At 54.7% G+C, this 13,422-nt stretch overlaps 1 protein-coding gene across 1 annotated transcript; it reads left to right on the forward strand.

The window, feature by feature from the left end:
- Positions 1 to 174: 174 nt before the first annotated feature.
- On the forward strand, positions 175 to 11,813 carry KCNK6 (potassium two pore domain channel subfamily K member 6). Its single transcript, XM_028090652.2, has 3 exons — positions 175 to 544; positions 6,932 to 7,327; positions 7,447 to 11,813. Exons 1-3 carry the CDS (start codon positions 223 to 225, stop codon positions 7,668 to 7,670), a joined length of 942 nt encoding a protein of 313 aa, XP_027946453.2. The 5' UTR covers positions 175 to 222; the 3' UTR covers positions 7,671 to 11,813.
- Positions 11,814 to 13,422: the final 1,609 nt, after the last annotated feature.

Raw genomic sequence — 13,422 nt, forward strand, 5'->3', positions numbered from 1 at the left:
CCTCCCCGCACTCAATACCTGGCGCGGGGGCGTGCCTCAGTTTACCGGAGGCGGGGCGTTCGCCCCCTCCCCGCCCCTCCCCCTTCCCCTCTTCCTCTTCGGGGCGCTGGCAGCAGCACCTCGAGCACTGCCGGAACTGAGCTTGGGCTCCGGGCGGCCGGGAGGCGGGGGCCACGTCAGCGGGGCGGCGGGGGCGGTGGAGAGCAGGTCGCGGCGGGCGCCATGCGGCCGGGGGCACTCCTGGCGGGCGCCCTGGCCGCGTACGCCGTCTACCTGGTGCTGGGCGCGCTGCTGGTGGCGCGGCTGGAGCGGCCGCACGAAGCTCGCCTCCGGGCCGAGCTGGAGACGCTGCGCGAGGAGCTGCTGCGGCGCAGCCCGTGCGTGGCCGCCCCCGCCCTGGACGCCTTCGTGGAGCGGGTGCTGGCGGCCGGACGGCTGGGGCGCGCCGCGCTCGCCAACGCTTCGGGGCCCGCCAACGCCTCGGACCCCGCCTGGGACTTTGCCTCGGCGCTCTTCTTCGCCAGCACGCTGGTCACCACCGTGGGTACGTGAGCGCCGCCCCACCTGGGGACCCCGGAGTCATCGCGAAACACTCTTATCCCGGCGGACCGCCCCCCAGGCCGCTCTGGGTCTAGGATCTGCTGGAAAACCCCCAACGAGTACCGGCCCCCCTTTGGGGAACCCCCCCATCCAAGCCCTTCCTCCCAGCAGGAATGCCCCAACCCGGTTCCCTCCGGGACTAGGGCGCCCTCAGAGTACCTTCCAGGGAGCGTTTGGGACCCCATTCCTCTGCCTGAACCCCCTTGGAGACCTGTGCCCGTCCAGTCCCCTCCGGGCCTTAGACTACTTTCAGAGACCTCCCGCGAAGACCTGGGACCCCCCCTCCGGAGACCCTCGCCCCCTCTGGACCCGGACCTCAGGCAGGTAGGGACCTCTGCCCTTCTCTCTGGGCTGAGACCGCCATTCCCTCCAGAAGGTCTCCTGAGTCTCCAGATATGTCCTGCGGGGATGCCCCTTGGGAAGTCCTACCCCCCCCCCCCCCCCCCCGCCTCCTCCTGACCCTGGTGCCCCAGTGAGGACACTGAATCTCCACACTCTCTCAGGGCACCATCACTAAAGACTTTACTGCCAGTACAGATCCCTCAGCAAGGACCTGGGGCCCCGATGGGTGACTTCCACCCCTCTGGACCTAGACCACTGCCCAGCAAGGGCCCCCCATCCTCCTCCAGACCAAGGACCAACCAAGAACCACCCTTCATCCTCATATTCCGAAGCAGGTAGCCCCATACTCCCCAGCACGTAGCCCTGACTGCAGACACAGAACCCCTCCATCTTGACATCTCCCCTGTAATGGGAGCCTTCAAGACAGGAGGTTCCTCCCAATAGGACCACCCCCATTCCCTCTGAACCTGGGGCTTCCGAGTCAGCAGCTCCCAACGGTGGATGTGTGAGAGGGACCCACCGTGGAGGCAGCTAGAGCACCGTCCAGGAAGGACCACTGACTTTTCTACCAGAAGCCCCTCAGCCGGGACTTCCACCTCTCCAGTCCCAGAACCAGCTCCAGCAAAACTTCTAGCACGTTCCACAAACCAGGGACTTCTCCATGGAGGCCTCTTTGAACCCAAGAACCCCTAGATGAGACTCTCACCACTCTCTGGACCCTGGCACCCCTCAGTAGGAGCCCCAGAACCACCTGGACCTTCTATTAGAAGGGACCCCAGCACCCTCCGCACACACACTGTCAATGAGAGCAGAATCCCGCTTCACACCCCCCACCCCACAGGATGCCAGCCCAGAGACTGCTCTCTGCACCCGCTACCCCTGTCGTGAGACCCCTGCCCACCCTGGATTTCCTACGAATGGGAATCTCCTGGGGCCTGACACCCCTCCTATCTTCTCCAGACCCACAAGTGGGACCTCCATCTCCACCCCAACACTATTCCCCTTGGCTTTGGACCCGAAATTCTCCCCTCTGTCGAGGACACTCCAGACCCTCAGCACCCTGGAACCCTTCCCAGTCCCCACTCGTGACCGCTTTCCACCCTTCACACTCTCAGCCAGGACCGGGGACACCTGCCCCCTCCCATCATCCCTTTAGCATTATCTACCCCCATCACGTCCCCTCAAGCATCCAGGGGCTCAGAAGCCCCCTCGCCTGAGGATTCCCCTCCCAATCCCATTCATGATCCACAAGATGCCCCCCACCCATGCCTGCCTCCTCCTTCCTCGGGACTCAGGACCTCAGCCCCAAACCAGGATCCATTTCGAACCAGGACACTGGCCTCCGATTTCAGATTACTGACTCCCCTTCTCTGAACAACCCCCTCCACCAAGTGGAACTGACCCCTCCCCCCAGCCCAACCCTGAAAGTCCCTTCCTGCTTCAGCGCCCAGACCTGGAAAAATTCCTTTGTCATCATGTTCTGCTGGTCCTCCCATTGCCCTTCCCAAGCCCCCAAACTTCCTCTTCACCTCTACTGGGGATTTGGACTGGGGGAGGGGGCTGGGACCGGCCCCGACTCTTAACTCCCCCTCCTGCCAGAAGTAGCAGGTGGCCACCGAGCTTTCAGTGCCCCATTATGTGGACAGGCAGCGGGGGGCTGGATGCTTCTCGCAGACTCTGTTCTACCCAGCTGGCCCGGCCGGCCCGACCTGCTCCTGGGCTTCACTGGGTCACGTCAGTGTCTCCCTCTGCCTCCTTCCGGATCCTGGCTTCTGAGAAGTCATCCCAGCCAGGACAGGTGCAGAAGCCAAACTCAAGGCAGGCACGTCCTGGGTTTGGCTTTCTGCTCAGCTGCTACTCCTCTGGGCCTCGGAGTCCTCCCTCATCTGGAAACGGAGATCGTAACACAGTCCCCGCATCACAATAACAATGAAACCTGTAGAGGACTTAGCGCCTACGGCCTTTAACTCGGTCAGCACACTGGCCTTTCAAGGCAGAAGCCATTCACGGCCCTGTTTTTTCAGCAACAGACACCGAAGCCCAGAGAGGTTGGACCATTTGCCCAAGACCACACAGCTAGGGAGGTGTAGAGGCCTCAGAGTACCGTGCTTTGAACCAGTACCCCACGCTAGGCTTGCACAAAGAAGGGTGATACGCATGTGTAGTGTGGAAGAAGAGTTTATTCTGACGCTTGTTAAAAATGATAAGTTCTTACAGTAGGGGAGAGAGACCGACCTCAACTCCGAACATAGCGAAGGCAGCTGGAGATTTAGAGCCGAGGGTGGCGTGAGGGGTCACTGGATAGAAAGATGACTAAGAGCTGACACCAAGGGGAGGGGGATTCTTACCGTAGTGGCTTAGGACCCCTGCTAAAGCTGGGCCTGGTCGAGACAGGAGCGCAGAGGAACCCAACTGACGTTTGGTCAAGGAGGGAGTCCTTGTCGGTGGAAAGTGCTGGTAATAACAGGTTTACGGAGACTGGCTTGTCATTATTGTTGGTGAAGCTGGGAGCCCTGAGTGTATCGAGAGAAGCAGAAACCCAGACGTGATTCAGAGAGACCTCTCCCACAGCGTCCCTGGTTTTGTCATAGGCCCACGTCTTCTGAGGAAGGCCTGGGGCCCAGACTCCATCCCGGCAGCCGTGCTGCAGATGAGGCCTTGGTGGAGGGGTTGGCCCACCCGGAACCGGGAACCCGGAGAGGGGAAGTGAGCATTACAGTCACGCTAACTCTTTCCATGCCCTTGCTCGGTGCTATACCCTGTCCCAACCAGGGAGGGTTACTGCAGTCGTACTTGAGGAAGGGGTTTTCATGAGCCCAGTTGTCGGTACTCGGGGCAAACTGAGGCTCAGAGAGGAGAAGGTTCGCAGCCAAGGTCATGCAGGGAATCCATGGCAAAGCCCTGCCCGGGACTCAGCTCTTAGAGGTAGTCAGTGAAGGCTCACAGCCTTCGTTCTATGCGAACTCTGTGGTTTTCCGTTTATAAGGTTTTCATGTCGTTTGCAAACCTGTCATTTCAGCTGGGCTGCCGGAGTTTCTCCATCCAAATCCCTGTGATTAATGAGGGCTGGAGCCATAAGTGATAAATCTCACAGAACAGTTGCTTAAATTGATGAAAGTTTATTTCTTGCTCACATTCAAGAGCAAGACCAGAATGGTGCTGCATGGTCAGAGACCCTTGTGCTCCTCTGTGCAATTTCCATTCACAAGGTCACCTCGTGGTCCAAGGTGGCTGCTCAAGTCCAGCCTTCATGTTTGTGTTCCAGCCAGCAGGAGGAGGGAGGAAAGAAAGGGGATAGATCCTCATCTTTTTTTTTTTTTTTTAGATTTCATTTACTTGAGAGAGAGAATGAGCGGGGGGAGAGGGGGAGAGGGGCAGAGGGAGAGAGAGAGAAGCAGACTCCCCGCTGAGCAGGGAGCCCAACTCGGGGCTCTATGCGGGGCTCAATCCCAGGACTCCGAGATCATGATCTGAGCTGAAGGCAGATGCCCAGCCAACTGAGCCACCCAGGCACCCTGGCATCCTCCTCTTTTTAAGGAAAATTTCTAGAAGTTGCTTGCTTCTATCATGTATAACTCATTGACCAGAAATTATTCCAGAGTCATGCCTAGCTGCAAGGGAGGAGGGAATATCTTTATTCTAGGTATCCAGCAAAACCCAGAGGATTCTTTTTTACCCCAATTTTTAAAAATTGTAGTAACATATACATAACAAAATTTACCATCTTAACCATTTTTGTGTGTACAGTTTAGTGGTATTAAGTACATTCATACTGTTATACAACCATCACCACCATCCATCTCCAGAACTCTTTTCATCTTTCAAAACTGAAACTATAGGGGTGCCTGGCTCATTCGGTGAAGCGTGCGATTCTTTCTCTCAGGGTTGTGAGTTCAAGCTCCACGTTGGGCGTAGAGCTTCCTTAAATAAAGAAAAAAAATGGGGCGTCTGGGTGGTTCAGTCGGTTAAGCATCAGACTCTTTTTTTTTTAAGATTTTATTTATTTATTTGAGAGAGAGAGAGAATGAGAGAGAGAGCACATGAGAGGGGGGAGGGTCAGAGGGAGAAGCAGACTCCCCGCCGAGCAGGGAGCCCGATGCGGGCCTCGATCCCGGGACTCCAGGATCATGACCTGAGCCGAAGGCAGTCGCTTAACCAACTGAGCCACCCAGGCGCCCAGCATCAGACTCTTGATTTTGGCTCAGGTCATGATCTCAGGGTCATGAGGTCGAGCCCTGTGTCTGGCTCCACTGGGCTTGGAGTCTGCTTGGGATTTTCTCTCTCCCTCTGCCCCTCCTCCCCCCAGTCATGTGTGCACTCTATCTCTAAAAAAAGTGAGAGCGAGAAAGAAAAAACTGAAACTATACCCATCAAACAGTATCTCCCCATTCCCCACTCTCCGCACGCAGCCCCTGATAACCACCATTCTACTTTTCTACTTCCTGTTTCTATTTCTATGAACTCGCCTACTCTAAGTACCTCAGACACGTGGAATCATGCAATATTTGTCTTTCTGTGACTAGCTTGTGTCACTCAGCATAATGCCCTCAGGATTCATGCGTGCTGTAGCATGTGTCAGAATTTGCTTTTTCCGGCTAAATAATATCCCACTATATGTATATCCTGCCTTCGGTTTACCAGTCTTCTGCTGACGGACACTTGGGTGGCTTCCATCTTTTGCCTGTTGTGAACAATGCTACCATGAACATGGGTATCTCTTCAAGCCCTGGCTTCTAGTTCTTTTAAGATCCTCACAGGTGAATGCCTGCTCGTGTGTGCAGTTTCTACATTTTCTTATTGATCACAGGGCTGAACCTGTGGTCATTTTGGCATGACAGTTTACTGTCAACATAAACCAGGGCCCTTACCACTCCACTTATATCTCTGACCCTTTGGTTTAATTTATTTGTGGGGAAAAAAAAGGAGAGAGATTTTAAATTACACATTGCCAAAACAGGCCACCCCCGTGTCCCCAACACCTGAACTCCCCTGTATTCTCATTCTGTTTGCAGTGCCCACACCCACACCGACCTTCCCTGTGTTCCTGCAGTCCACCAGGAGCCCAGTGGGGCTTGTCACACCCATTTTAGAGAAAGGGACACGGAGGTTCTGAGCTAAGTGGAGAGCCGGCACCCTTCATTCATTATTTTGACTATCGATCAAGTGCCCACTCTGGGCCAGATGCTGGGGCTACAGCAGTGACCCAAACAGACAGAAGCCTCTCCCATCCTGCAGCTGTACCCTAGTCAGGAGAGGGACACCGACCAAATAAGTAAACCACATGGTTTACCAGAAGGGGTCGAAGTGCTACGAAAACAAACAAACAAACAAACAAGACAGCTGGGTCAGAGGGTGTAACAATTTAATAAGGGAGTGAGGGAAGTCCCCACTGAAAAACTGACATTTGGGCAGGGAACCAGCCCTGGGGGGAGAGCTTTCCGGGAGGCAAGGAACCATCCGTGCAAAGGTCCTGAGGTGGGAGCACGCTGCCCTGTTGGATCGCGCAGGGCCTTGTGGGTCATGATGAGGACTTTGAATGGGATGGAGCCACAGAGGGGCTCGAACTGTGGGAGGATCATGACCTTACTCAGGTGTCCGTAGGGTCCCTCTGGCTGTGTGCAGGGGTGAGGCGGGGGGCGGGGTGGGGGAAAAGGGAGACCGGTGAGGGAGGAGGCTCCTGCGTTAGAATAGGCCCGGGGTGGGGCCGTGGGGCTGGGGTGGGGTGAAGGGAGCAGCTTTAGGAGCTACATGAACTTCGAGTCAACAGGATTCACTGGCAGGCGGAACGCGGGCGTGAGTCACGGATGACAAGGCTCGCGGCCTGCGCGGTGGAGGGACGGAGGTGTCATCCCTGAAGATGAGAGGCTGTGGGACGGGCGGGTTCCAGGGTGCAATTAACTGTCGTTTAGGGTGGCCACAGACCCCCCCCCCCGCGCGCCCCGGGGGAGGTGCCAGGCGGCCGCGGCAGGACCTCCCCTTGCTCCTGCAGGCTACGGGTACACAACGCCGCTGACCAATGCAGGCAAGGCCTTTTCCATTGCCTTTGCGCTCCTGGGCGTGCCGGCCACCATGCTGCTGCTGACCTCTGCGGCCCAGCGCCTGTCGCTGCTGCTGACGCACGCTCCCCTCTCCTGGCTGACCTCGCGCTGGGGCTGGGACCTCCGGCGGGCGGCTCGCTGGCACCTGGTGGCCCTGCTGGGCGGCGTCGTGACCGTCTGCTTCCTGGTGCCGGCTGCTGTCTTTGCCCACCTGGAGGAGGCCTGGAGCTTCCTGGATGCCTTCTACTTCTGCTTCATCTCCCTGTCCACCATCGGCCTGGGGGACTATGTGCCCGGAGAGGCCCCCGGCCAGCCCTACCGGGCCCTCTACAAGGTGCTGGTCACAGGTGAGCGGGGTGGTGGCCGGCCGGGGACCAACGGCGGGGCGGGCACAGCCTTACCCTGGAGGGTCTCGGGGTGTGTGTGTGTCCGAGCTCACCCATCGCCCCTCCACCGTCCTCCGCAGCCTACCTCTTCCTGGGCCTGGTCGTCATGATGCTCGTGCTGCAGAGTTTCCGCCGCGTGTCTGACCTTCACGGCCTCACGGAGCTCATCCTGTTGCCCAATCCGTGTCCTGCCAGCTTCAGCGAGGCTGACGATGATCGGGTGGACATTGTGGGCCCCCAGCCAGAACCGCACCAGCAGCTTGCCGCTGACTCCCACCCCGACTACGCCTCCATCCCCAGGTAGCTGGGGCGGGTGCCCTGAGGCCGGCGGGAGCTGGCCTGCCTCTGAGGGGCCCCCGTGACTGGAGCTGCGATCCTGGACCGTCCTCGAGCACAGGCCCGTGTTTGCGGGGTTCGCGAGGCATTGCCACCAGCTGTCCGTCCTTTGTTGTACCTGTCCCAGGCCGTGCCACTGCCCTGTTCTTCCCCCCCATGCCCCTTCTCTCACTCTCCCCACTCTGGGCTCTCTGGCTTTCCCTCTCTCTCTGCGTCTCATTCTTTCACTGACTCCGTCTGCCTTTCCCTCAGCCTCTCCACCCGCCCATTCTAGCAGGCTCTGGGCTCAGAGCTCATTTCCGGCAGCCGGAAATGGGTCACTATACTTTGGGCAAGTGGCTGCCCCTGGCTGGGCTTTGATCTCCTCATCTGTCAAATGGAAAGAATACACTCACTCAACCAAAACTCCCTCCTTGCGCCGGCCTCAGGCTGGGCAGCGCAAGGGACACAGTGGTGGTTGAGGTGGCCCTGGGCCCGGCTCTCGTGGGTTCCCGGTCCAGCGAGGAGGACAGACCTGTCCCCACACGGCAGCAGCCCAGGATAGACAGCACTTTAGGGGAGGAGGCAGAGAGGTCAGTGGTGTGTTCGAGAAAGCACAGGCAGAGGGGGCAGGGCTGAGGTGGAGGGGGCACAGGTGCAGGACTGTGCCCAGTCCAGCCTGCAAGGTCAGGGAGGGCTTCCTGGACGAAGGGACAACAGCTCAGGGGAAGAAGGTGGACCTGACTTGTTTTTCTCAAGTGTCTCTAGGGAGCGAGATCCGCATGGAGAGCCCGGGGCATAGGCCTGTGGGACAGAACCCTCTGCAGCAGCCTGGCAGGCAGGAAGCTGAGATAGGACCCAGCCTGGATCCAGATGGCACGGATGGCCCTGTCCTGAGCCGGGACACCATTGTAACAGCTCTCCCCATTTCCCGAGGACTAATTGCATAAGGTACGCTGGACTCTGGAGCCAGCCTGCTTGGGCTTAGATCCCAGCTCAGCTGCGTCCTGCCTCTGTCCTCGGGCAGTCACTTCACCTCTGTGATTCTGAGTTTCGTCATCTGTAAAATGGCCATAATAACAGTAGTTACTTCAAAGATGATGTCACAGAGCCGGCCGTGTTATTCTGCGATGCTTTCTTTGGCCAGGGCCAGGTCCTGTTCTGGGTAGTTTACATAAAAGGAGGATAACATCCTCACCCTTTTTCACAGATGAGGAAACTGAGGCGCGAGGTCTCAGACACAGAGCTAGGAGGTGACTGGTTTTCTGCTTACTGCCCCCCCCCCCCCCAGATTTGCCTCCTCTCCAGATGGTACGTCAGAAATAGTGCTTGCTGCCACGGGCCCTGTGGAAGTTACAGAAGGGATGGGGCATTTGAGGCGGACCTTGATAACACTGAGAAAGAAAGGGCGCAGGAGGCACTCCAGGCAGAAGGAACTGTGTGTGCCTGGAGGTAGGAAAGCCTGTCGATGTCAGCTTCTGGCAAGTGGTTTATTGTGATTGGAATATTGGGGTGAAGGGGGGAAGGAAGGTGGAACGGTGGACATAGGTGCATCTTAAGTGTCCTTAAATGACCAGTTGGGGAACTTGGCCTCTTTCTTGAAGGCACCAGAGAGCCATGGAAGGATTTTGAGCAGGAGACGGCTGTGGTCAGGTTTGGGCTTTAGCTGCTGTGTGGAGGTAGACCAGAGGGGGAGACTGAGGCTGGGTGCACAGGGGAGGCTGGTGCAGGAACAGAACAGGAGATGATGGGGCTGGGCAGGGCCAAGGGAACGGAAGAGGGACAGTGGAGGTCATGCTCAGGAGGCCAAGTGGACAGGCCCTGTGTAGGCCTTACACTCTTGGGAGAGAGAAGGCTGGGGAAAGGCGCAAGGATGGTTGGCTGCCCTTGAGACAGGGACCTGGGAGGAACAAACAGGTCTGAGGGGAGACACTGAGGCTTGTTTGGAACACGGTGGGTGTGAGGGGCTAAAGGGATATCCAGAAGAAGGCGTCAGAAGGCCTCAGGGTGTGGTTGAGGCTGGAGACAGGAGGGGGAACCAAGGCCACATGAGTAGGTGTGGCAGCCCTGGGTTGGAGGAAGAGAGAACACCAGCCTTGAGAAGTCAGCTTTTTTAAAAATTTAATTTAATTTTATTATGTTATGTTCTGTTAATCACCATACATTACATCATTAGTTTTTGATGTAGTGTTCCCTGATTCATTGTTGAGAAGTCAGCTTTAGGGTATTTATATATCTATACAGTAAGGAAACACTTGTGATGAGCACTGGGTGTTATATGGAAGTGATGAATCACTAAATTCTACTCCTGAAACTAATATTACACTATATGTTAACTGACTAAAATTTAAATAAAAATTTAAATAAAAACTTGAAACATTAAAAAAATAATAAGGAAAGATTTGGGCTGCAAGTAACAAGATCCTGAGTGGCGCTGGCTGAAACAATATGATTGTGTATTGCCCGTCACCCGAGTTGGGGAGAGCTCTGGGCAAGAGACAATCCACAGCTCCAGGAGGGTCTTGTGGCCTGAGGTCCCCAATCTCTTTATTCTGCCACCTTCAGCTGAAGGCTTGGCTCCACATGGGCTCTCCTCATGGCCCCAGAGTGACTGCCACAGGACCAGGCATCACAACCGGACATGATCATTTTCAGTGCAAGAAGGAGGGGGGCATCTCTTCCCATATTGTCTCTTTGGAAGCAAGGAAATCTTTCCCCTTCCTTCCTCCTCCATCTCATTGGGCAAAATTGGCTCACATGTCCATCCTGAACCAATCCTTGGCCAGAGTGATGGAGCCATCATGATTAACTTGGATTCCTCAGAATTCCCCCTGCCACCTGGAATTGAGGCTGAGACTGAGATTTTGGTTTGGAGGCTGGTGAAGGTGTTAACAAAACTGGACTTCTATTAGAAAGTCAGGAGAGGGAGAATGGACAGACATCGATTAGCTAAGCAGTTAGGGTCATCATGTAGTTGTGCAGGTCAGGAACTACATAGGGGGATGTCTGGCCGGCAGGGTGGAAACAAACAAGGGCTGAAGTTCAAGGCTGAAAATGACCCAAAGGGGCTTCTTTTTCTAGTTAACATAAAGGCTCCATATGGCAAGCAGTGACCTTTCAACCGGTGTCCTCATACCAGAGAGAAGAGCTTACAAAGGAGACAGAAAAGGAGTTCCATAGAGGAGTAGGAAAACCAAGAGGGTAGGGAGAATCAGTAAGAGATGAGAGAATGTTAAGGAGAATTCACCATTGTCAAATCATGCTAAAAAGTCACACAAGATTGTTTTAATAACAGTGATAAGAAAACACTTACATAGGATTTACTACGTGCCAGACACTGTTCCAAGCTCTCGATAGGTAATTTATTTGACCCTCTCAGCAACTCTATTAAGTACCTTTTCTATAGTTTACAGTCGAGGAAAGGCCCAGAGAGGTTAAATAACTTGCCCAAGGTCACAGAGGAGGTGCAGAACTGAGATCTGAGATCTGAGCAAAGTTTTCTTTGGTCACCTTGTCCCACAGAAGCTCAGAAACTGCTGTCTAGCTCTTTGTTAGCCTCCCAGCCTTCCTGGCTCCTCATGGTCAACCTCGCTGGCTGGGGGAGACGGTCGCTCCTCACCTTGCAGGAGGTGCCTGTGTGATCTGGCTTCTGCTCCTCACTGCTCTTTCCAGATTCTTCCGGAAAAAGAAACCAAGCCCTGTTTAATTCATGGTGGTGGGGGCGGGGAGTGAAGGCTAAAAATTCAAAAGGTACAGAAGAGTGTACAGTGGGAAGTCCAGCACTCAGCCTGTGACTGATTTCTCAGGTCTTCCAGGCGAATATCAGCAATATGTGTGTGCATATTTGTGTCATTTATTTTTTCCTTCACTCTGCTCGAGTGCTATCAAGTATGGCAAGGTGGTTACAATCACAGACACTAGAGGCCAAGTCCCTGGGTATAAGTCTGAACTCTGTCACTCCCAAGCTCTGTGGCTTTGGGCAAGTGACTTCACCTCCCTGTGCCTGAGTTTGCTAATCTGTAAAATGGGTTGATTACAGCACCTACCTCGTGGACTTGTTCGAGAATTTAGCAACTTAACATCTGTAAAACTCTTAGACCAATGTCTGGTACTCAATAAATTGTTGACTGATTATTTCTGTACCTTGCTTTTTAATATTATATAAGATATATGAAGATATACAACTTTTTGAAAAGATTTTTTTATTCATTTGAGGGAGAGAGAGTGGGGGAGCATGACCTGGGGGAGGGTCAGAGGGAGAGGGAGAAGCAGACTCCCAGCTGAGCAGGGAGCCCAACGTGGGGCTCGATCCCAGGACCCTGGGATCGTGATCTGAGCCAAAGACAGACGCTTGACCGACTGAGCCACCCAGGCGCCTCTGGATATACAATTTTTATATACTTTTCCTAGTACTATTCTCATTTCTGCACCTTGCTTTTATCACCACCCGGTAAAATTAGGAGATCATTCCAGAGACACACAAGTAGGTCTCATAACCTTTTTATGCCTGCCATGCCTCTTGTAGGACACACATCCCATAAATTATTTCAGCGTCTCACTAATGGGCACGTGGGTGGTTGCCAGTCTTTTGCTGGTGTAAATGCTGCTGCAAGGTGTGCCTTGAACATCAAGATCTAAGGGAGAAACCCCCTGCCCCCTCACCCCCGTAGGGCTGAATTCCTGGGGGGGGGCTGCCATGAGGACACCGAAGTCTCTCTGACTCTGTTCTTGAGTCTGGAAGGGCTCAGGTACATAGCTGGTGAGTTTCTTCCCTCGTATGAAGTCACCCCTCCATGGCCTGTGGGGCTGGACTGGGCTGGGAGGGGGGCGGGGGGCATAGACTTCCATCAACCCACTTACATAGAATATCTACTCTGTGCTGTGTTGGACAGGGTTGGGAACAGTGATGGAGAAAGCTCTAGGCCTTGCCCTCATGGAGCCTGTGATTCAGTGGGAAGCAGTCACAGTCTAGTGTGTTCAGAGGAGGGATGGGACTGGTCATATCTTACAGACAAGACCCCAGGTAAGGAAAGTGGTCAGCCAGTGACAAAGTAGGGAGTAGTGTTCCAAAGGGTGTTACTGCATGGACACAGTGTGGAGGAGAGAGGGAACAATCCTGATCAAGGGTATGCGAGTCCCTCCGTGAGACTGGGCTGTAGACTACACAGGTCTATAGGGAGAAAGGAGATGAGCTGGATAGGAATGGCACCGGGATGAGACTAGGCAGGACTCTGGGAACCAGCTGGGTATTTCCCTGAGGTCCCGGGGGCTACACAGAGGGCTTGCTTTAGCGCACTGGTTCTCCAGGTGTGGTCCCCAGACCATCAGTATCCGCATCACCTGAAAACTTGCCAGAAATACAACTTCTCCAGCCCCACCTCAGAGCTCCTGAATCAAACTCTGGGCGGTGGAGCCCGACAACGTGTTTAACAAGCTCTTCCGGTGAGTCTAATGCACGCTAAAGTATGAAAATCATGGATTTAGGCTAAAGTCAGCTCTGCAGTTCATCAAAAAGCCATGGTCTGAATCCTTAACTGTGGGGCATCAGAATACAAATGAAAATTATTACTCTATTGAGTATTTCCGCCAGGCATTCTTCACGTGTTATCTTACAGGCTCCCCACAACTCTATGAGATGGTTTGCTTGTGCCCCTGCTGTGTAGAGCAGGGTGTTAAGCCGCAGTCAGATTAATTCCCACAAGGAGACCAAACGTTTTTTAAGAGATTTTTTTAGATATAAA

This window comes from Eumetopias jubatus, unplaced genomic scaffold, assembly GCF_037043125.1.
Source record: "Eumetopias jubatus isolate StellerSeaLion01/CBP00866 unplaced genomic scaffold, mEumJub1_p1.0 scaffold_10, whole genome shotgun sequence".
NCBI lineage: Eukaryota > Metazoa > Chordata > Mammalia > Carnivora > Otariidae > Eumetopias > Eumetopias jubatus.

Coding starts and splice junctions, on each gene's coding strand:
- KCNK6 (XM_028090652.2), top strand. CDS start 223: ATGCGGCCGGGGGCACTCCTGGCGGGCGCCCTGGCCGCGTACGCCGTC. Junction 545..6,931: donor CACGCTGGTCACCACCGTGG/GTACGTGAGCGC, acceptor TTGCTCCTGCAG/GCTACGGGTACACAACGCCG. Junction 7,328..7,446: donor CTACAAGGTGCTGGTCACAG/GTGAGCGGGGTG, acceptor CGTCCTCCGCAG/CCTACCTCTTCCTGGGCCTG.